General features: G+C 38.9%; 2 protein-coding genes across 15 annotated transcripts in view; both read right to left on the bottom strand.

Moving 5' to 3' along the window:
* Positions 1-143: 143 nt before the first annotated feature.
* LOC306829019 (protocadherin gamma-A11-like) lies at positions 144-3,534 on the bottom strand. The gene has a single exon (XM_079351837.1). The coding sequence runs from the start codon at positions 3,318-3,320 to the stop codon at positions 900-902; it is 2,421 nt and encodes an 806-aa protein (XP_079207963.1). The 5' UTR covers positions 3,321-3,534; the 3' UTR covers positions 144-899.
* An 11,377-nt stretch (positions 3,535-14,911) lies between these two features.
* Positions 14,912-23,181, bottom strand: part of LOC306828996 (protocadherin alpha-C2-like) — a 167,112-nt gene continuing 158,842 nt past the window's right edge. For all 14 annotated transcript variants that reach the window (XM_079351770.1, XM_079351769.1, XM_079351768.1 and 11 more), the window contains one exon: positions 14,912-17,774. In XM_079351770.1, coding sequence (XP_079207896.1) covers positions 17,467-17,774 — 308 coding nt within the window. In that variant the 3' untranslated portion in view covers positions 14,912-17,466. The remainder of the gene's footprint in view (positions 17,775-23,181) is intronic.

The following is a 23,181-nucleotide window of genomic DNA, read 5'->3' as shown; positions in this document are numbered from 1 at the left end:
TAGCTCATTTGGATGTCGTTACAAATACATGATAGATTTCTTTACCGTACGGAAAGCATGTTTTATACAGACGAGGTACACAGGATAATGTTGGACTATGAGGTGTAAAAAAAAAAAAAAAATAGGCAAAACGATACAAAAACAATAATCAATAACGTCAAATGCTCATATATCTCCAACACGTTATTTACCGCTTTTAAATAATGTAGATAAAGAGTAAATGTAATCGCGTCAATGTTAATAACACATTTTCAATTCATATACTCTGTATAGCTGTTTTTATTATGAGTAGAAGTAGTACAAGACATAGTAATAGTATATATCATACTGGTACTACAAGTAGCATGGTAGTTCAGAAAGGATGGACAAAAACAAAAAACATATCTCCAGCACCACTTGTTCGTGGGAGCTCGGGCCGATTTCAGAACCATGGACAGAGCTTTTCGAATTAAGCCCTAAATATTTCAGGGTGACTCTCTCTCCGGGCAGTTGATCTAATGGCTTAGTCAGGTCAACAAGAAAGAGATTCACTTGAGTTCACTTCAAACAAATCCTCAACAAGTAACTGTTGTCAAATTACCACGTTTAAGGTCAATAAATTTCAGCTGTGACCTGAAAATAAAACATGAACACAGCATAAAGGAATGACATCTAGTGTTGAAATGGTGTTATAAAAAAGTAAATCAAGAAGAGAAAAGGAGAGGCTTTATAGTTTAAAGGTTAATCAAAATATGTATTTGTTTTCTGACATAACTATGCAGTGACCTGTAAATGAAAACGTTAACTGTCCATGCCCTGATAAAACTCCAAATGCACTAAAAGACTGTTCAAAATTGGGAACAAATCGAAAGTTGCAACGTTCAAATGCATGCAGGGAAATCTGATATCAAAAGATGAATTTAAGGGTGACCATTGCAGTATTTAACGGGTCCTACCTCTGGTGAAGAATCGAGGTCTTCAAAAGGGTCAGCAAAGTCTGTCGGGCTTTTCCTCAGAGTCTGGTCAGCAGGCAGTGTGTTGTCATTGTAAGATGACACAAACTTAAAGTCACTGGTTCGAGACCCTGTCGTCAGGTAGGCGTCATAGTTGTAAGCGCTGCGTAAAGTCCCTGTGCCGTCAACATCTGCGTAATTAGGAGGCAGATAAGCGCTGGGGATGGCGACTGCTCCGTCAAACAACAGTCTGGGCTTTCTCCTGCGACAAAACCTCACACCCAGGATGATGATGATGAAGGTCAGAAAAAAGGTGGAAACACACACCAGCGCGATGATCAGATAAGAGGTCAGTTTGGAATTCTTCTCATCATAAGAAATGTCCTTCAGTTCTGGCACCTCAGCCAAGTTATCAGAGATCAGTAAATACATGGAACAGGTGGCAGACAGAGAGGGCTGTCCGTTATCTTTCACTGACACAATAAGGTTCTGTTTCATGCTGTCAGACTCAGAAATGTCCCGCTGGGTCCTGATCTCTCCACTGTGGACACCAATAGTGAAAAGACCCGGATCAGTGGATTTCACTATATGATAGGACAGCCAGGCGTTCTGTCCGGAGTCCGCGTCCACCGCTATCACTTTGGACACCAGAGAGCCTCCGTGTGCAGCTTTGGGGACCAGCTCGGTCATGAAGGAGTTGCCCTCCGGGGAGGGGTAAAGTATCTGAGGAGAGTTGTCATTCACATCTGATATGAACACACACACGGTCACGTTGCTGCTGAGCGGAGGAGAACCGTTGTCTCTGGCCATCACGTGCACCTTAAAGCTCCTGAACTGTTCATAATCAAACGACCTCACAGCGTGGATCACCCCCGTGTCTCCGTTCACTGACACATAGGAGGACACCGGGGCACCGTTCACCTCACCGGATAACAGAGAATAAATCACTGTACCGTTCTGTCTCCAGTCGGGGTCTCGAGCACTAACGGAACATAAAGTGGAGCCAGGTTTGTTATTTTCACTCACATATGCGCTGTACGACTGTTCCTCAAACACAGGTGGGTTGTCGTTGATGTCTGCTACAGACAACTGAACAGTTTTAGAGGAGGACAGAGGTGGAGAGCCCTCGTCAGTGGCAGTGATTGTAATGTTGTAATCAGACACTAGTTCACGGTCCAGTTGTCCTGTGCTCACCACAGAATAATAGTTTTTAATCGAAGGAACCAACTTAAAAGGGACATTTTGCTGAATGGAGCAGCGCACCAGTTGGTTATTATCAGCATCTGCATCCTGCACGTTAATGATGCCAACCTCTGTACCAGGTGACACGTTCTCAGGTATGGGGTTTGTCAGTGATTTTAAATATATTACTGGAGCATTGTCATTCACATCAGTAACATCGATTATAACTTTGGCGTAAGATGTTAGTCCTAAACCATCTTTAGCTTTTATTCTCATTTCAAAAGAACTACTCTCCTCAAAGTCAATCACACCCGTTAATTTAATTTGTCCGGATTTAGGATCAATTGAAAACAAATTTACATGCATATCAGACATGTGACCAAAGTCATACGTTACATCTCCATTAACTCCTTCATCCGCGTCTGTAGCACTTACTTTCATAACAACGGTATCTGGAGGAGAGTTTTCAGGCAGACTGGCTTTATAGACGGCCTGACTGAACAATGGGGCGTTATCATTAGCATCCAGTACAGTGACGTGTATGACTACGGTACCTGATCTCTGAGGAGAGCCTCCATCTAAAGCTGTGAGGAGCAAGTCTATATCCTTCTGTTTCTCTCGGTCAAGTTTGTTATCTAGCACGAGTTCAACCCTATTGTTGTCCACTGATAAGATGAAATTCTCATTCTTTTGTAGGTTGTACCTTTGAACAGCATTTTGACCTATATCTGCGTCATGGGCCTCCTCGATAGAAAAGCGGTTACCCTTTTCAGCTGACTCGCTTATTTCCAACTCAATCAAATCCTCGGTGAATTGTGGCGAGTTGTCGTTAACATCTTGAACATGAATGCTAACACGATGAAGCTCCAGAGGATTTTCTAAAACCAGATCTACTTTAACAACACACGAGGGTTTCTTGTCACAAAGGCTTTCTCTGTCCATTCTCTCCGATGTGATCAAATCTCCGGTATTCAGATTGATGTCACAGTACCTTTTCCGAGTTCCCTCAAAATCCAAACGGGCCTGTCGAGAAGAAAAGGATCTGCGATCAAGGCCGAGATCTTTGGCTACATTTCCAATAACAGACCCGCGTTTCATCTCTTCAGGAATAGTATAACTCAAGTCTCCATTAACGAGGTGCAGCGTTACAAAGAAGGAGGTGAAGAAGAAGATCGGACGAAGCCCCGAAAATCCTTTGTCTGTCATCCTGACACAAATCGAACTCTTCAGCTTTCACAAATACTAGCACAACACGAACTTCATTTACTTCCGAAACCGAATAAAAAAACAATAAAGAATCGCAGACAATGACAATATTCTTGGAATGGACTGATTCTGCGGAGAAATCTCAGCCCTTGTTCATGTCAGTGGGAGGAGATGTCTGTGCTTCTTTTGTTTAAGCCAACAGCGGCACCATGAGTCGCTTTCAACTCTTTACATCTACAGGCCTCCTCCAGTCTACATCCACCTCAACTCCACATTCGTATGCAAACTATAGAGCACATGTTAAACACAACATACAATGTATAACATTTTACAAATACAAATCAGATTCCATCTGAAAATATTTTACACATGCGTCTATCAGCACAAATTCGTAAAAAAGGATTCGAAACTTTAATTTCAGAACATAACGTGCATATCGAGAATGGCTTCATGATCTTGTTAAAGATATGTTAAATAATGTCATCTTTGGAGATCGTCTAATCACAAGGCTGTGTTAAATTCATGTTGCAACTAAAGAAAACTAAATGAAACACTGTCTATTTAAGCAAACAGTACTATATTGTGTATGCTTAAAGCAACACGTTTGTTTTTTTCATGAAGTAGTTGTCGAAGACTATGTAGCAACAATACTGTTCGTAGAGGTACCAGCAATAGTGATAGTAATAGTATTGCAATAAAAATGTAAAAGGCTATGACAACCATTGTTTCAGGACCATGGACAGATACAAAAGGATGCGCTAATGGCATTGAGGACTTATCTTATAGAAACGATCTTACAGTAGAGGACAGAATCTATTATAAGTCATCATTTTTAGTTCAGTCAGGGCTTTCCACCATAGTGCTCGGTGTGTTACAGCAAAGGCTACAGTATGCACAGGCAGAGAGCCGATGACAATGGCCACTAACCAGGCAAATGAAGATACAACAAAAGCTTGTGCAGCTAAAAAAAAATGCAACAGTAAATTCCAAGAAAAACACTTGTTTGTACGTAAATAATTCGGTCAGTGCTCAAGAACCACAGTTAAAAAACTACATCAGCAATCGGACTTTCAACTCTACTCTGCGGCAGGTGTCGTATGTTAAGCTTATCGTCTTTGTCTCGAGACCGATCTTGAGGTGGCACTTTGAAATCACAGATGGAACCAAAGACACATTAAGTTGCAGAAGTGCAGCAAAATGTAAGATGCTTGGTAATATTTCAGTTCAAGTCAAGCTGCGGAGATGTGTCGGTATGTCCAAATGAAGATTAAATTGACCAAAAATAATAACATGTTTTCCTATTTCTATTTACTAATATATGTCAGAGGTCGTAATAAATGTCAACAGTAATAGTAAAATGGACTTGAGCTTAAAGCGCTTTTCGAGTCTTCTGGCTACTTATTAAAGCGCTTTACACACGTGACGCACCAACCCATTCACACTGGGTATATTTATCATCGATCTTTCATACACGTTCTTACGCAGTATGAATGCAGGATCTTAGCAATTCAGGTTAGCAATTGCCCCGCCTGTTGCTCACAGGACGAATCCCCGAAAATCCCCGAACCCTCGACCTTTCGGTTGAGAGAGTGCGAGCCACTGATGCTCAAATGGCTTTAATCATCTCCACACCTGATCAGTACGTCTGAATCACAGCCGATCTGGTATTCAGGACAAAATCGCTCCATCTCAATAGATAGTCATGTATTGTGTTATTTGCAAAAAGACAAACTATGAAAATAAAACTAAACATATTCAATTCCTTCAGGAAGCACTGAAGAATACTGTTGAAAGGACAGAGAAACTCCTTTGGTTTAAAAGGATCGATTTTCTTTTCTTTATAATTTGCTACTTGTAAAAAATGCAATAAGGAAGTGCTTAGATGGTAGATTAGGTGGTGTTTTCACATTGTGATGACATTTCTGTACTTGAGGTTTTCATTTGAAGCTATAGGCAAGCAACTATAAGAATGGTTCACAACACACAATACAAAATGGCTCACTTCGAGCCAGGAGACAAAATGATTGGATTTCCTCTTTCTGGAAATGATGGTTTACAACATACAAAATTGCCATTGGGGTATATTGCTTAAAAGCCACCAGATTTAAACAAGTCCCAGCTTTTTGCCTTTCAGCTATAGATCACTTAAAATGATAGCATCAGTAAAACTACCCGGCTTACAGCTATGGCAGCTCTTCATGGTAATGACTTTGCTGAGCTCCCAAACCAATCCAAGGTTCTGCAAAAAAAAGAAGACAATTGTCTTGATTTACCCACCAACAAAGTAGTCTTGAGGGAAGACCAGACCGATGCTCCCCAGTATGTCCAGGATCATGACAGTCTCTCAGGAAGTATAGATCAGTTCAATGGCATGTGCATCTTGGTGTGAATCTCCCCTTCCTCCTCGTCAACCTACGAGACACAACATTTGTAGCTTCACAGATGTATGAAATGTGTTAACACAACACATTTGTGTTAACACAACACATTTAAACTGTTAAAAGTGATCAGTTTGTCATGAATTGTTGAAGTTTCTGTAAAACCTGGAGAGGTTGGAGATATTTATCTGAAATGGTAGCATGAGGAAGAGTCAAGAGTAGGAGATTATAAATGGACGTGATTTGTTATTACTACTTCCTTTTTCTGTGACCATGCTGCCACCTCTATATACTTGATTGAAAAGGATTGTTTGATGATCTGTTGATATCTTTTGTGCTTTGCTGACCACAATTCACGTAAAGATTTGAGCTTTATGAGCTTAAAAAGAATTGATTGATATATCAGTGTGTGTTTGATGGTATTTGCAACCCTTATGCCAGTAATCTATAGAAAGGATGGTGTTTAAGGTTTTGTCTTGATTCTTAACTACTGGGTGGTGCTAATGTTTTATTTATTTTCGACCTCATATCACTTGCATACATATTGGAGATTGAAGCATAATGTGTTTAAGTTGGATGTATACAGGTATAATTTTCCAGTGCTTATTTTAGGAAAAATTGAGTTAATCTAAGAAAAAGAAAAAAAGTATTACCCTGGATCATGTACATTAAATGCACATGAGATGATGGTTAAGAGACTTGTTTTATTCACTAATCAGTAAATGAAGGCAACTTATAGTCAGTGCTAAAACCTCGATACAGAGACAGTTTAATGCTATGTACAGCTCGAAGTGAACTACCAATCATCCTTTTTAACAACTGGTGTCAAACTTGAAAACATTTTGCAAAATTATATGAGGCAAACAGAAAAAATCCCAGAAAATGATAGCGATTATCTAAAAGCGAACACTTGGTTGTTTATTGTTGAATTGTTGAATGTCCAAGCTGAAGCTTCATTGGAAACTGGAGAGGGTCGAGAGATGCATCCAGTAAGACAACTTGGGGAGGACGAGTCCAGACAGGCGAGCTTACATTTTGCCATTGCTTCTTCCTTTGCGTGTGAACTTGCTGCCACCACACCAGTAAGTTTGTCAATGAATTGATAAATGTTTAGCATTGTTTACTAACATTTATGCACGCCTATTTCATTTGCAGAACATTACATGATGAAGCTACTATTTAGAGTTGACTCTGTAAATACTGAAGAACAGATGACACGTTTGGAGCCTCTTTCTATACAAACTTTACTAGCTGAAACAAAGAAAATGTTCATGCAAAGAGCTTATTTATTTTGTTTGTTTTTATTTAGGTTCTACAGTAGGATCCATATATTTCAAGATTCCCATTTTACCATTGAGGATTATTTAATAGTTTAAATATGGCATTATACTGAATTATGAGGTACTCAAAGGGTTAAGAAGCCTTTAATTCCTCTGGCCTAAAGGTTAATAAAAACAGGTGTTTCGGCCTTGTAGGCCTTCATCAGGGCAGATACATAATGGCCGACAAGCTACTTCCTGTATTCCATGTATTTGTGATTAACATTCTTTATTCAAATGCGTAACCTTTTTTGCTAAGCCATGTGACAGCTACTGATCATGTGACTGGCTGTCAACCTTTAAAAGGAGGTAGCTTGGCGGCCATCTTGTATCTGCCCCAATAAAGGCCTATGTTGGCATGTTTTTATAAATCTTTTTCCCAAATGAAATAAAGGCTTTTTAAACTTCACACCTTTTCAAAAGCGTCTTAGTTGGATCCCCACACTGAAGAGCATCAGAAGGACGAATTACCAAAATCATTTTGAACATCCATACAGCAATCCATGCATCTCGACTGTGTTTGTCTATAGTAAAGAAAAACCCTTCATTCATCCTTTCAAACACAACTCCCTTCACTCGGGCGCTTGCTAAATCAATGGTGAAAATGCTGGTGATCTTTTTAGTTTAAATGTTGTACTCCAGGTGGCATTTCAATGATGAAGTAATCATTAAATCCAAACATACTCCATATGCTAAGTTTAAAGTCTTTATTTAAGATGTCAGGGTAAATTGCAAAACATTTCAAGAAAGCATTTAATTGTCACAATGTTGTCAGGAAAAAAATTACCATGAAAAGAATGGGTTTTCAACGCATCGTCCTCCTCCTTGGATAGAGTTCACTTCCAGAAGTTGTTCCACTCATCCTGCAGCTGAAGGAAAAAAAAAAAAAAAAGCTAAAATGTTTCATATTACTCAATGAAATAAACAAATATACACAACAGCACACCAAAACATGCATAACCTGAACAATGAGGGAAGAAAGAAAAACAAAAAATGCTTGTTCCAACAAGCTCAATCTCATGTTTTTATTTTCTCCCACTTATATATTAAATAAAAAAAAAAATAAGAACATTCATCACACAAACAGCATTCTGCTCCCATGTGCCCAGTTTACATTTTTTTTACTGAAACTTCATCAAATCATACATTTAGTTCATGACAAATCAATTGTAAATTTATTTGTGGCAATACTTTACACTTACAACAATTAAGGGAAAAAATGCCAAAAAAAAGAATCAGACTGATTAAAATTTATTATTTAGTTAAGCTTATCGCACTTGGGACAGTTATACATAATACAACAAAAAAGAGCAATAGCTTGGTAATCAGATTCAAACAATCTTATATTATTGGTTAGAATACTAGAACGCTTATATGACGATTTGAGCAATACAAGCTGAAAAAGTGATTTTAGGGGGTTCATGTATTTAATCCACACAGGACAGAAGTTGAGGTTCAGCCCTGATAAGTGACCACCAGGAACAACTACACTACATTAACTCATTCACTTTGCTAGGTTAACTTGGTTACCTCATACACAACTAAATAGTAGTTTTGTTTATTTTGTATATTATTCAAACCCCATGTATATGCTATCTGAGGCCACAAACAAGTCCTTATGGCTGGAACTTTGACAATTAGTGTTTTACTCCCTAAAAAATTATCAGGCAAAAATCTATTTTGGGATTACACTATTCAGATGTATAACATATTCAGCTTTGAAATGTGGAGGGAACAAATGCACAATGGCAAGCAAGTCAAACATTCACAACATTTCACTGACCCTAAACTAGCAACCCCTTGCTGAATGTTGCTAGTTTAGGACTTCAGTTAGGAGAGCTCCAGTATTAATAAGAAGTTTATGCACGTTTAATCATACAACCTTACACAACAGATACATAATGCAATATAAGAAAATACATAGGCCTAGGCCTTCTGTTACTTACCAGGATGGAGTTTGTGTACACTAATTGTAGAAAAAAAAGAGAGACTACAAAAGCTTATTTAATTTAATTCAGCTGTGATTTCTGTTGCTGTGTGTTGCTTGGCAACAGGGAAGGACAAACACGTTAGGGTAAGAAAAAAGCAATTTATTGTTTTTTTTTAATTTGTGGCCGAAGAAGTCAACAACTGAGAATATCTTACCGACTTCCACAAACAATTGAAACGCTGATAGAAAGAGAGGGGGAGGGGGGCCGCGCAAGTCATCCCCCACGTGTAGCCTACACAGGTGTGGGGGGACTTTTTTGTGTGACGGACCAACGCTTCACTACCCTGACTTCCGTCCTCTGAAAATAATTATAAATAAAATACATATTCTAAAATTCGGTTTACTGGTGCCTCGTTTATAAGTGGGCTATAAGTCCAATTTTAGATTCAGATAGACTCAATATAATTATTTTTTTAAAAGCCAAATGTATTATCTTTTGGACATAAAACTGAGTAGTAGACCTAGCCTACATTAAAACGGATATATTATTTTATAATAATAAGCTGGTAACACATTTTATTAATTGTGGTTTTTTTAAATTGTGCTGATATGAGAACTTTGGTCTCTGTTCTTAATTTGTCATAGGCCTATGTTTGATGAATTTGTTTGTATCTTTCATATAGGCTATATATCAATAAAGACAGCAAAATAATTGTTTTCACTTTCTTTATATAACTTCACCAATAACCTTTTTGGATAGATATAAATTAATCACAGAATTTAATCTCACATGTATATCAAAGGTACATTATATAGTTTTGGTCGAGAAATGTGAAGGTTTTTGTGGTGTATGTTCACAACACTGTTTGAAGATTAAACTGCATTGTGAGACATTGTGGTGGTGGGCCAGAAACAGTGAAACTGTAACTCTCCTTGTAGCTTTTAAGTTCTAAACAGTGTCCAGGGACCAATTTTCTTCTCTGAGTAAAGTCTATGTATTTAGTTAAAAAATATATAGCATAGAAATGTTTCAATATTCCAAAGTTTAAATGTTAATAGGATAGGCGCTATAAACCTTCATTGTTGCAGAAGCCATGGTTTCGAATCCATGCTCCACCCTTTACTTCATGTCTTATCCTGCTCTTTCTTCTCAATTTTCCCCCTCTTTTCAGCTGCCCTATCTAGTAAAGTCAATAATGGCCCAAAACATTTTCAGTATTAGAATGACTTCACAAAGTCTTTATGTTATGACTATGATTTGGAGATATGATTTGAAGTTTTTATGGTTACAAACAGGTTGCAGATTCATGATTAACAATGGCTTTAATTTTAGACGCACAAATGCTTTAAATGTAACATTTGTTAGCAAAGAGAAACCACAATCTGGACATATAAAATGACTGCAATGTCCCATAAAAATCTCAAGATTTTTTTCAAGTATTGTTGTGGTTTTGTACATCTGATGGTAAAATGGAAAAAAATGACATGCCCTATGAGGTGAACTTCAAGTTGATAGAACCTAATGCACACTTGTTTGCATTGAGTTAATACAGTCCACATTGGCTGCACTTCAAACTAAAAAAATAGTTGGCCTTTACTATACTTGTCTCTAAATGGTAAAATAACTTCACATCTGAAATAGTTTTCTTTAAAATTACAGCAAAACATTTGGAGATAAATCTTTCTTGGAGTTTCCTTTTTTCATCCCTAACTCTGGGCCTTACTTATTAAGGTTCATATAGCCCATTGTAAAAAAAGAAGAAAAAAAAAAGAAAAAGAAAAAAAGAGGCCAATTAAATTGAATGTGATTGTTCTAAATAGAATAGAATAATAGAGCACGTGGGATTTCTTATAGTATGTTTCAACATCATCGCTATTGCAATGTTGTTGTTACATAGCGTAAAATATGTTATTGTATAAATAGTCTATAATGTATATTTAAACATAACAAAATGATACAGACACAAATACACGTTGAGTTTAATGTATATATTGTTATTCAGACAAGGATCTCCATACTCATCAATATTCAAAATTCAAAATAAATGTAAGCTTGAAAACATGAAAGCAATGTTACTATAATGTAATGCATACCTTGTTCATTGCTCTAAGTCCTTGGTCTCTACCACTTTCCAGTGTTGGTGATTCTGCTGATTAATAATACTTTTCATTTATATTAACACCTTGTCTAGTTGTTCTGCCACTCCAACCTAATGTACTGTTAGACTTTAACCAGGAGATGGCGCCTTTTGCTCAGCCCTCTTGCAGATAGGATGAGTGAAGCAGATGTGGATAAATAGAGAAAGCTATGTGCTGTCTTCATGTTGTGTTTTCACAAAGCTAGGATATGTTAAATGTACCTCAGAGTTTATGTATCCAGAAAATCTCTGACACAGAATCCAAGAAACATCTACATCCATTCGTAGTGATTAAAATTAAAGGGGGTGATAAAGGATATTCTGATGTATCATGGTAGGCATACTTCACTTTCAACATTATGATAGACTTTCAAGCAGAGCACAGCCATTGGCACATTTGTCATACAAGTGACCTCTGCAATATGTCTTATTTCCCTGCAGCCATCACAGTTAATACAAAAGACTGCAGTTTTTTGCTGGCAGTCTGCAGTGGATAGATATATGGATAGATGGATAGCTAGTCGAAATTATATTTTGTAAGAGTTTCCCCTCAAACTAAAAACTAGATCCTTGTAAAAGATGAAAATTATTCACAAAGTGCACTTAGCCCTTAAAAGAGTTCCTAAGGTGTAAACCCGTTAGGAGTAGTGAGGAGGACTTTCAGCAATTGCAAGTGTTTCTTTAAACCCTGGAGAAAATGGAGAAATGTGGAGAAAAAAATAAGGCATGACGAATATTCTCAAGACTCAAGGTCGGCCCAACAGACAAACACGATGTGTGCAGACATTTCATTCCTTTTTTCAGAACAAAAGGGAAACATGCATGTTGAGTTTCTCTACATGCAGTTACCTCCACTAGTGCATTCAATCACTAATTAACGCTCTTTGCGTGTTGCTATAAGGAGCAGCAGGTCAAGGAGCTGCTCCACGCGATTTCACGTGATGGGCACGTGAAATCACGTTTCTTTGGCTATTTACTTTGAAAGTATCACACAGAGATGTTAATTTCATCGTGCTCATAATTACTCAATGTCTGCCTAGATTCTCTGTTTGACTTTTTTTTTTTTTCCATTTTCTTTTTTTTTAGATTACCTAATCACAGCTTCTGAAAAAAAGTGGTCATACCTGGCAACGACGTCAACCACACCTCCTCCCCACGTCTAAGATCAACGTTTCCGTCGCTTCCTTCCTCAGAGTTGCTCTGAGAATGTTTCTAAACTATTCTTAAGCGAAAAGATAATTGTTTAAGATAATTCTCTGAATGTTTGTAAATGCGGCCCGAAGTTTAACAACGAGTTAAACAACATATATCTTACCTGCTTAGTGAAATGTTTACGTTTTCCACAAGTTGACCATTTATGTTTTTATCATTCCTAACTTGTCACCTATATTTCCATGTCATGTCTATGATTTAGCAACTTGTACCTTGTTTCCAAAATAGGATTTCACTAAAAATGTTACAAAATTAAATTATCTAAAAAGACCCTGACAGCCAAAATGGTTTTATTAAAATAAAATAAAATGCAAACTCACTAATTAATATTTGCACTTGCTTACACCTCACAAATCGATATTAACCAAGAGGCCAATTAACATAATTTGAATACTTTTTTTGGTCTTTCTTTTTTTTTTTTTTTTTTTTTTTACAATGTTTTTAAAAAATGTACCCTCGGAGCGGTTCAGGTTAAACATTTTGAGCACATTAATCTCTACATCGATATCTTGGCTGCTTCAAAGTCCCTCCATTTGCCTTTCTCTGCAGGACATGGGTTTGCTGAGTCACTGAGGCTGACAGGACAACACCCACTCAGACAAATGCATGCATACTACAGTTCCAATACCATCATTGGTTTATGTTCAATTTGTTTTATGATGGCTGGGAATACTTTTTTTTCACTATCTAAGAATATTAGAGTTGTTTATGTTTCACCACGTTACCTCCTTTTCTTCAAAAATCAATCCCAATATAATATATATCATAAAAAGTAGGCTTCACAATGTGTATATGTTCAATGATATAACCTATTTGAATATGCATACACGTGTGTATGTCTATAAGTTGTTTTATCACTTGTCTCTGAGGGCAGTGCAGCCTCTAACACGACCAAGCACAGTGGCCCGTTGCTTTGCTTGCCTGGCTGTGTTCACTCTGCCATAATATATATCCATATTCATTAGCCAGAGATTCACTGCTCTGCAGACCAAACACTGCAGGCTACTTGTCTGCAAACTGAGCCAATTTGCTTGTTTGTTAATTTGTTTGCATAACTTAAGTGTGCCAAAATTCAGAGTCAGGCCAAGGCACATTCTGTGAATGCTCATGGGAATATATTACTGTAATTTTAAATGTGTGGGTGATGTTGTTTATTAAGTGTTGTTCTTAGATTGGTCTAGCCTACTGTTCCAAATAGTAAAATGTCAATGAAGAGTCAGAGACGTTGTTTGTGGTATTGCATTGTCATCTCTGCTGTCTGTAGCACATGAAAGGACACGCCCACTCACCCTATCCTTTGCACCCCGTTGTTTTCCCTCTTGCAAAGTATATGAGGCTGTTGCCATAGAAACTGTTCCCCAAATAGCTGTAACCATAGAAACAACTCTTGTCTGTCTCCTGAAGAGAATCAAATAAAGCATTGGATGCAGCATGTTCACAAAAAAAAAAATGAACTATTGAACTCATAGCTAACTCTCTTCTTTTGATGCCTGATGGAGAGAGAGCTAGACTCCACTGAATTTAAATATTTAAAGAGCATCATCATCTAATCAAGAATGCCCAGGAAGACACAAACCCACCTTTTAAGCTGTGAATACAGGTTTTTTTGTGTTGTTTCTGACAAACAAAAAAATAATAGGAAAATAGGAAACCTGTCCTAGTTCCTGGAGCTGTAAATGACCCAAATATTTAGCTGGCTGCCAGAGTAAATGAATGGATAAAGATATTGATTATCAGTGTTGCACTATATCTGGGACCGGATGACTGATGTGACTCTCTTCTGATCTTTTTTCACCACTCACCCACTGGGATACAAATGATTTGCCCAGCCACTCAGTTAAATTACATCATGTCTGAAAGCTTCCTCTCACAAGGGACTGTTTTGACCATCTGTGACCAATGCTTTCAACTAGGAGAAATTATATCTCTGATGTCGGTAGGTCTTTCTGTCCATGCCTATCATTTGAGTGTGACTTTTTGAAAGAAAGAGTGATGTCAGCAGTCTGAAGATAAATGGCAAATTGGTGTAAAGAGATTAACTTTTTCCTGATTTATTTTTTTCCCCTGCACCCACCCTCTCCCCCGTCCTCTTGACATAAAATTGTCCTCTGTAAATTAGTGGAGATTTATAATGAAGGCTGTGGTTAACTATGGTTATTGTTATTAAAATGTATGTTATTCACTACAGTATTTGAAAATGATGGATGATCAGTGTCTTCAAAAGTTGTCATACAAAGTTTAAAAAGCAAAGCCTATATAAATTCAATCATAAACTTTATTTTCCCTTATCATGAGCACGCACACACACACACCCTCAAGACAATAAATTCCCATTCATTTTTAAGAAAGAAAACTTTATTAGTGATTTATAAACAAAACACATTACCACTGTATCCATTTAGGTAAAATTAAAAAAGTCAGAAAATAAATGAAATAAAAGAAAATTCACTACTTCACTGTCACGGTTGATGAGCGGGTGTACAAAAAAAGGGTTTTACAACAGGTCTCGGGCTAGTCCATTTCGGACAGCACACTTCCACCATAGTTCACCACCAAACATCGGGTAAGAATGACAGCATGAACGCTTACTAAACACAAGCATACAATACATATACGTTTTTTACACTGGAATATTTTTTTTTGTCGTTTTCCTTTTTTTTTCTGGAGTGAAAGGGAAGTGAAAGCTCATCATAGGATCATACATAATTCAGTTACAATATTACAGTGTTAGTTAGATCATCATGTCAAAGCCGGACACAGAGTGTTTTTTTTTTTGCCTTTTTTCTTGCTTTGCTTGTTCTCAAAAGCAAAAATCATAGTTGATAAAAGAAAAATAATAAACTTGCGTTGAAAGGTATCACACTATAGCATTTACAAATATCTAAAGAGGTTTAGTGGATGCCATACAACATCTGTGGAGCGTGAAGATTGTAGTACATAGATGTTTGGCAGACAGAAGTACATAGAAATATCTCCTGCGCAAGTAATGAAGAAAAATGATGATACAAAAGAATAAAATCATAGCCATCTATCTATTTATATATATATTTCTCTATATAGTATGTGTTTCCTTAGAGCAGTACATGCAGCAGCCACTTAATGGAGTGACGTCATACAGAGCCGCAAAACTTTGGGGACGTGGCAACAAGTTACAGGCAGGGGAGTGGAACCAACAGAAGCAGGCCTTGAGGAACAAGTGCACCTCCTTTTTCAAATATCTCCTGAGAGGGGATTGGTGGGATACAGCTGAGGGATAGAGATCCCTGTAGATGCCTGTATTTTTAGCAGTTTTCAATAACTAATGTAGAGACAATCTATGACAAGTCTACGCTACATTTACAGCGTACATAAAAGCTAATATATGACTCAACGATTCTAAACAATCAATTTGGAGAACAACCTTCTTCTCTTGTACATGGAGGCACAGGGCCAGCCCACGGCACCTATTACCTTACTTTGTCCTCGTCCTCCTCCCCAATAATCGGCCACATCCCACCTGGTCCCCTCTCATCTGCGGTTACAAACAGGAAATGAACAGCATACTTGCAAGTTAAAAGCACTGAACCTTTGTGCACATAGAGAGACATCTGACAAGTGTTCAGGCATCGACCCCCCTCCCCCCCTGAGTGGGCTTCCCCTGGCCTCATCTTCATTACTCCATGCTATTCTCAGCACACCACAATGTTCAGAGCAGCAGGGTCTGCAGGGGGTCTGTGTGAGGGTTACTTGTAGCACAAATGGGAGTGGGAATGACAAGCAAAATGCAGTTAAAAGCTATGAGGAAGAAAAAAAAAAAGCCAGAGTATGTGATAGTGAATCTCTTTAGAGAAAAAAGATCAAGTCCACAAACATCATCATCACATGAAGAGGCAGTCAGTGGGATGGTTGACAGTAGGGGGAAAAGGCAGTTGGGGGAGGGGAGGATGGCTTGTGGCAGCTTAGGGCAGGTACAAGCAGGTGAGCAATTGTAAACTCAAAGTTGTTGGGTAAGGATTGGTTTGCTACCAAACATTCAAAGCAGAAAGCATCAGGCTTTTGCTGCAGCAGAGGGAGATGGTGTTAACAAGATCTCAAGCCTCTCCAAATATTCTTTAAGGTTTGACCAGAGTCCGCTGCCTGAAAGCGAAGTCTCAAGCCAACTGAGCTGGACTCTCCCCTCTGTGATCCTCAGAAGAGTGTGAGGTATCCTCTCATCTCGCCATCTTTTCTGTGCTCTCTGCATTCCCCAGTCGGGCTTCTGGCTTGAGATGAAGCTCTCCGTGTCCTTCCAAAGCAGTGAGCAGACACAGAGTGATTACAAAGGACGCTGCTCGCATCCCGAGAGAGTTGTTGTACACATGCGCATCACGTTGGCAACTGTGCAGGGCAAAAAGCTTGCAGTGTCAAGATTGAAAGAAGATGTGAGTTGATTTTCCTCATTTTTTTCATGTCTCTCCCTCTCTCCAAGTCCCAAGTGCTTTCCATGTCTACGTTGTCATGGGAAGTGTGTATGCATGTTTGAATGTGTGAGCATGCATGTGTGTGCATGTGGTTTCATTGAGATCTCAGGAAACACTGTTGGTTAATACCATAGGACTCTGCAGCAGTGTCATGTAAGCCTTAGTTTCAGTGACTCTCTCCTGTGCTATTTACAAGTAGTGTGTGTCCAGCTCCAGATGACTAACATCTGTCCCAATCTTCTTTGTCGTTCTTCTTTTCCTTAGCTGGCACGGAGCTTTTTGTTGTTCTTGTACAAAGTATTTGTCTTCTCTCAGAGAGAATGGTTTTACACATCATAGTTGGGGAGGAGTTAAGACAGAGGTGCCAACATGCCCAGTGGGTAAGGTGAGTACAATTCAAGATGGGGGCAAAGAGTCGCCATTTCTTGTTGGAAAAAAAGAGTTGACATGAGTTGACTCTTGGTGTTTAGGCACATTGGGGCATGAAGTAATCAAATTTTTTTGTTTATCAAGGCAAGGTTATTAATTAACCTTAGTAGGGACTGAAGTTGAGATAAATCTTGATAAGGCCAGTTTTAAAACATATAGAACTTTAGAATATCTTCAGTGGGTGATACATGAAATTTGCTGTATATAATAGTATCCACGTTTTCTTCTTGCCCAGTGGACTTTGGTTGGTACCTCTGTTTTAACAACGTCCTTTACTTGTTTGCTATTTCCATCTGCTCCTCTACTCATCTCCGTCATCCTTCCCCTTATCCTTCTTGTCTTTCTTCTCCTTCTTCTTCTTCTTCTTCTTCTTGGCCTCCTCCTTCTTCCCAAAGGTGATGAAGTCGCTCTTGTCGTCCTCTCCGCCCTGGTTCTGTCTGATGGATATTATAGCGGGGGAGCCAGGAATGATGAAGGCTTCTGGGGGAACCTCACCAGGTTTCAGGTGCTGCGGGGGTGCTCCAGGACCGCCGGGGCCATAGCGAAAGTGCCAGCTGTTACTGTCTACGCCAGCACCCATTGGAGGGGACACCTCTCCCCCTTCAGGATCTGAGGAAACAAAAATATATATGACGGGTTAACAGAAATGTTTTCCTTCTCACTGAGAACGTCAAATTTGAAGTCATAACACAGTAATCCACACACTCAGCCTTCTATTGTCAAATATACATTTATTGAGATTCTGGTATTTGGCATCTTATCTATGTTTTTTCCCCTCAATAAATATTATAAATGCTGTGTCTGAAACAAACTAGCCTGAAAGCAAAGCCTCCCTGCATCTGAGACACAGTTCTGTTCTGTGTCCATGCATGCAGAATTAAGAAGTACAGTTCATAATAATAGGAGGAGAAATCATTCATATGGGAGGTTCATTTTTTATGAGGAAATGTCTCTGAAGAGAAGGTGTTCATATGAGCAGGTAGCAACTCTAAAGAGAGGATTTTAAACTAATTGGCAAAAAAAATAAAAAAATACAGGGCGGCTTATTTAAAGCTGAACTTTAGTTAATTTAATGATTCCTTAAACATCAGCGTGATACATTTACATGGCATGACCATAAGACACAGTGATGACATGCTTTAACAAGACAGAGCGGGAACTAAATGGGAGGTCTCTAAGGGAGCAATGAATCAAGGCTCCCTCCAGGCCAGAGCTAACATGCCTAGCACTGTCTTATAAAACATTAAGCCCTTTGTCATGATGTTAAAGGCAGAAAAAGGTAATAACGTAATGCTGTGAAGGTTTTATCAAAGCCTTTTTAGAACATCTGACTTTTATCAGATACTGGTCTTCATATCTTATACAGGAAGATCTTGTGTGGTAAACTGATTTGTGTTTTAGAGTTCAACAAGCCGAATCATCATACCATTATGTGTAACATGAATACACTAAAACTTGTAAAAAAAAATAAATAAAAAAAAAAGGGACACTGGATAGAACAGGGAATACAAATAAAATGAATCGTTCAGTAAGTAACTTTATTGTATGCCAATATGTCTATATGTTACAATATCCATGTGAAGGGTATAACACAACTAAACACAGTCTACCAGCAGTGACCTACTTGTCACAACTTGCCTCATGTGTTCCTTTTATTTCTCTTACTCCTTTTCTGAGCTCTTTCTAAAGGGGACATTGAACGGAGCATGGTGCCAGCCAACCAGAAGGAACAGTGTCTGGAAGATAAGCCTGACCTCATGCATACTCAGAGTAGAGAATAGCAACCTATAATCTTATTTTACCTCACCAGACTTCAAGTATATGCTCTTTGTTCAGAAAGTTAACTGTCATCATGATTAGAAGTGGGGCAAAGAAGATGGAAAAGAAAATGTTCTGGGGTTTTCTGATGGTAATGGCAAATGTGATGACGTGTGATACGTTAATCATCACATTGCATCACTGAGACATAAGATAAGTCTCATATGATGTCAATGTATTTATTACTGATGCAGAATGAAGAATAATAAATATTTACGCAATCACAAGTCACTAAAACTAATATGGTTTGATTTTGAAGTGATGGAGTTTATAATTTGCCTATTTCATACATCATCCCTATTTGGTTTTCATTTCTGCTGGGATTTACATTTTGTAAATCCATGGCAAACATGTCTACTGCTGGGCATACAATCCAGATCAGTCTTAGAGGAAAAGAGCTGCTGTTAATCTTCTCCCTCTGCATGGAAACTATCCAAATCGGTGCAGACAATGGCATCGGATTTGTTTTCTTGGGAAGTTAACGATTCCCGGATTTCCAGGTTGAGAATGTTATTTGTCCAGCTATAACAATGCAAACTGAACAGCTCTGAAAGGTAGACTGTTGAAATATTAATAATTATTTTTATTTTGAGATAATTACTGTTTAGTAAGAAAATTCAGGTCAGGTTTTTCATTAAAGCACATCATTTTGCATCAGAATTGTCATTTACAATATCACTTCAATTCCCTCACATATTTATGTAATCATGTTGGGACTGTCACACAAGAATTAAGTGGGTCATGAATTTCAATTGTTTCACATCACTATTCCCCCAAAAGCTCTCCTACTTTTAGCGACTGTGACAACGCAGCTGCAAAAGTCACAGAGAGGAGACAGAAGTTGACAAAGAGACTGAGGAGATTAGGACTGAGACGGACAGGACTGGACTAGATCCAGCCACAGCTTCCTCCACACGATGACACAGAGACAGCCAGAGTCTTAGTCTTTTAAGAGGCAAGAGTCTTCCCCGAACTGATAAGTCCTCATCTGACTCCCTCAGCACAAACATGACCCTGTTTCTGGAAACTCAAAAAGACGGCAGAAACAGGAGAAAAATGGAGCAAAAAAAAAAAAAACCTGGTGCAGGGTTTCATGCTTTAAGGTGTCCAACCTCCTGCCTCTAAGAAATTACCTCTCTAACTCAATGTGAAAACTTGATGAGACACCAGTGCCCCCGTTGAAACTTACAGACATAAACAAAAACAACACCCGCAGGAGCGATGAGTCATGCCGAGAGCAGAAAAAAACGGATCGGGGTAAGTCAGGGCAGTGTAAATCTCTCGAAAGGGTCAATGAATCCGGCTTTATTTAAATGAAAAGACAAAACAAATCATAAAAAAAGTCCCAGAGCTGCAACACATAAGTCACATCATACTTCTCACTGCTGTGAGGGGCTCTTAAGTTACAATCTAAAATACATTCATCATGATGTTATAGTTACTGTGTGGGATTTGACCTTTGATTGCAACGCCCTTTCTATTTAACCCCTTTCATGTTTCCCCACGCTGCGTGTCTTTTCTCAGTTGCTCTTTGTCTCTTCCTTCATGATAAGTACAACATACCTGCCTAAAACTGACCTTCATGCAGCCATCCATATACTTTATTAACATTGGATTTGTCGATGGCTGTTGCAGAGCAAAACTGCATCTTTCCTCTCCTCTCCAACCTGCCTCTATCTTTTCACTGCCAACCTCTCTGTCTCTCTCTCGCTCTCTCTGTTGCTCATTTCTCCTGACCTTTAAACTAATCTTGCGTGAAACTCAGCCAGTAAACACCCGTCCCTCCCAGTTATTGACAAAAGCCTTAATCATGCCTATCAGTGTTTATGCTAACATTAATGTGATTGGGTGTTAAACAGCTTGTCCATCAGTGATTACTATGGCGTATTAGCTCTGAGTGTTGTTTATTTGTTGCCTCCAACTTCAGTAGTCTCTTTATATATCTGTGACTTACACAATTTGAAACTCTCTATTTGAAAAGCCAGAGTGACACAAGTCCTTGTACTATATTATTATGCATAACAGGTTGTTATTTCCTACATATCTCCCTTCGAGTTTCAATCTTGGGAGCCTTCAGTGCTGCATCTCTGCGTGTGACTGTCCCTTTGCTCCCCTGTTCCGCCCGAGGTTTTCACAGCCGCTTAAAATCACCAAAGCTCCATTTTGCCACGTCTACTTTATTCATCCCCTTGTCTCGCCCTACTGTCGGCCAGTTGGGCAGAAGCGCAGTAGAGCGCAGTGCAGCGTTACATAAGGAGCTGAGAGGGAGGAGGAAGAGGAGGAAGGAGAGGGGCAAGGAAGTACAAGGATGCAGATATGAAACATAATGTTCACCACTAAAAATGAAGGTGGGGGGGAGGGGGGAATACAAAAAATCTAAAGGTGCAAACTCTGCTTCTCACCCTCTCTATAAGGTGGACAAATTGGTGATTGTTTTCATAGTCAGCTAGGGACCACACCCTTCTTCAGATAAATCTGGCTCTGTTTGCTTTATGTGAAGAATGTGCTGTTTTAATGAAAAACTAAAGGTCAACATAATATGTTACTGTATCTGTCTCACTGATGATCTGCAAGTGAAAGGAAAAAAAAAAAGCTTTTATGTCTGCATAAGTTACTATGCATTCCCCAATCTGCTGGCAATAAATGGAATTGAAACTAAAGCTGTTGTTTTTTAAAAAAAATACATAAAGAGAGCTAGTTGTTGTGTTTCAGAGTAATTATGCCCTTGCTTTATATTTGAGTATAGAATTGTGTGTGTCTGTTTGTGTTTCACGCCAGGTTGAGCACCTTGCTGTCTGCTCCCAGATGGATCATGTGGCAGATGGTGGATGCAAGCTTTCCCAAGTGACCGGACTCAACACAAAAAAATAAATAAAACAAATGTAGGTGTCGAGCTCGTGTGGGATTTATGTGTATTTGTGAGCATTTATGTGCAATGTGTGTATATGCTAGGACACCCCCCCCCCCCAAAAAAAACAAAAAAAAAACATGAAAAACTGATTTAATCTGAGGTGCCAAAAGAGGCAGAGAGCTGGAAAGATATCTTAGAGACAGGGAGAGCGCAGGGTGGGGAAAACAGCGACAGTAAAGGTAAAGTCAATAACAGCGAGCAGGAAACAGATGGGGCACGGGGATTCAGTGGCAGACACAATGACAGCTTTGAGACAAACGCACAATAACTAGAGAATGCAGCTCTGAGGTAAAACACTTGGCTTTGAATTGAATCAACTGTTTTTATCGCTTCTCTTTTTTTCTCTTTTCTAATCCAACTCAGAATTCGCCCTCAAACTGTTCTCCATATCGACAAAGATAGGTCACGTTCCAATGCTGCCTAGAAGGTCAAATGGAGGCGGTGAAGTCGCACAGTCATTCCTCAATGGAATGTCCCCCGGTCCACATTTTCCTCCTTGCCATTACAGGTGTTTGGCTGCAGTTATGACTGTTAAATGAAATCACACGTATCTCCTTCTGTGAACACATTTTAGTGTTTATATGAAAGTACAAACTGCAGTGAACAGTAAACCTGCATCCACCTCTGCAGTACACCACCGCCCCAGTGAATGTAGGTCATTCTCTCTCTGTTACTCACTGCTCTACTCTCTCCTCCACTTTACACCTCTTACCTCCAACTGTCACTTTCCTATCTCACCCCTCCCTTTTTTTTTTTTAATTTGTCACTCCCCCTGTGCTCGGCTTTAGCTTACGCTTATATATGTGCGTTTTCGTCCAACACCTACTTTTGTCTTGTCCTTCACCTGATGCCAGAATCCCTCCCCCTCCCCTTTCAGCACCTTTTGTCTCCCACCATATGTTTGCACTCCCTGCTAAATAACAGCAACACTACCCTTCCTCCATCTCCTGCCAATATTAGGGGCCATGAATGGTTGCCGTGGAAACTACATCCTCCAGTGAAGCAATAGGACATTGGTAGGAGTCATGGTGACAGTGCTTGTGCTGATGGAGAATAATGCTGCAAGCTCTCTCTCTCTCTCTCTCTCTCTCTGTCTGGTCCAACCACTCTCCCCTAGCAACAGCCGCCTCATACAGCTTCCTCTCTCCTCCATTTACATTTACGTTTTTGCTACAATCAATCATATGAACTCATTTTCTCTTCCACCCAAACAATATATGCTGCTGTTCCTTACAAACCACCTGATCCTTTTTAGCTAATTCTTGTTCCCTTCCTTTGAATGTTGAT

Source organism: Symphodus melops (assembly GCF_947650265.1).
Source record: "Symphodus melops genome assembly, chromosome: 9".
NCBI classification, from domain to species: domain Eukaryota; kingdom Metazoa; phylum Chordata; class Actinopteri; order Labriformes; family Labridae; genus Symphodus; species Symphodus melops.
This window is presented reverse-complemented; position numbering and strand designations above follow the sequence as displayed.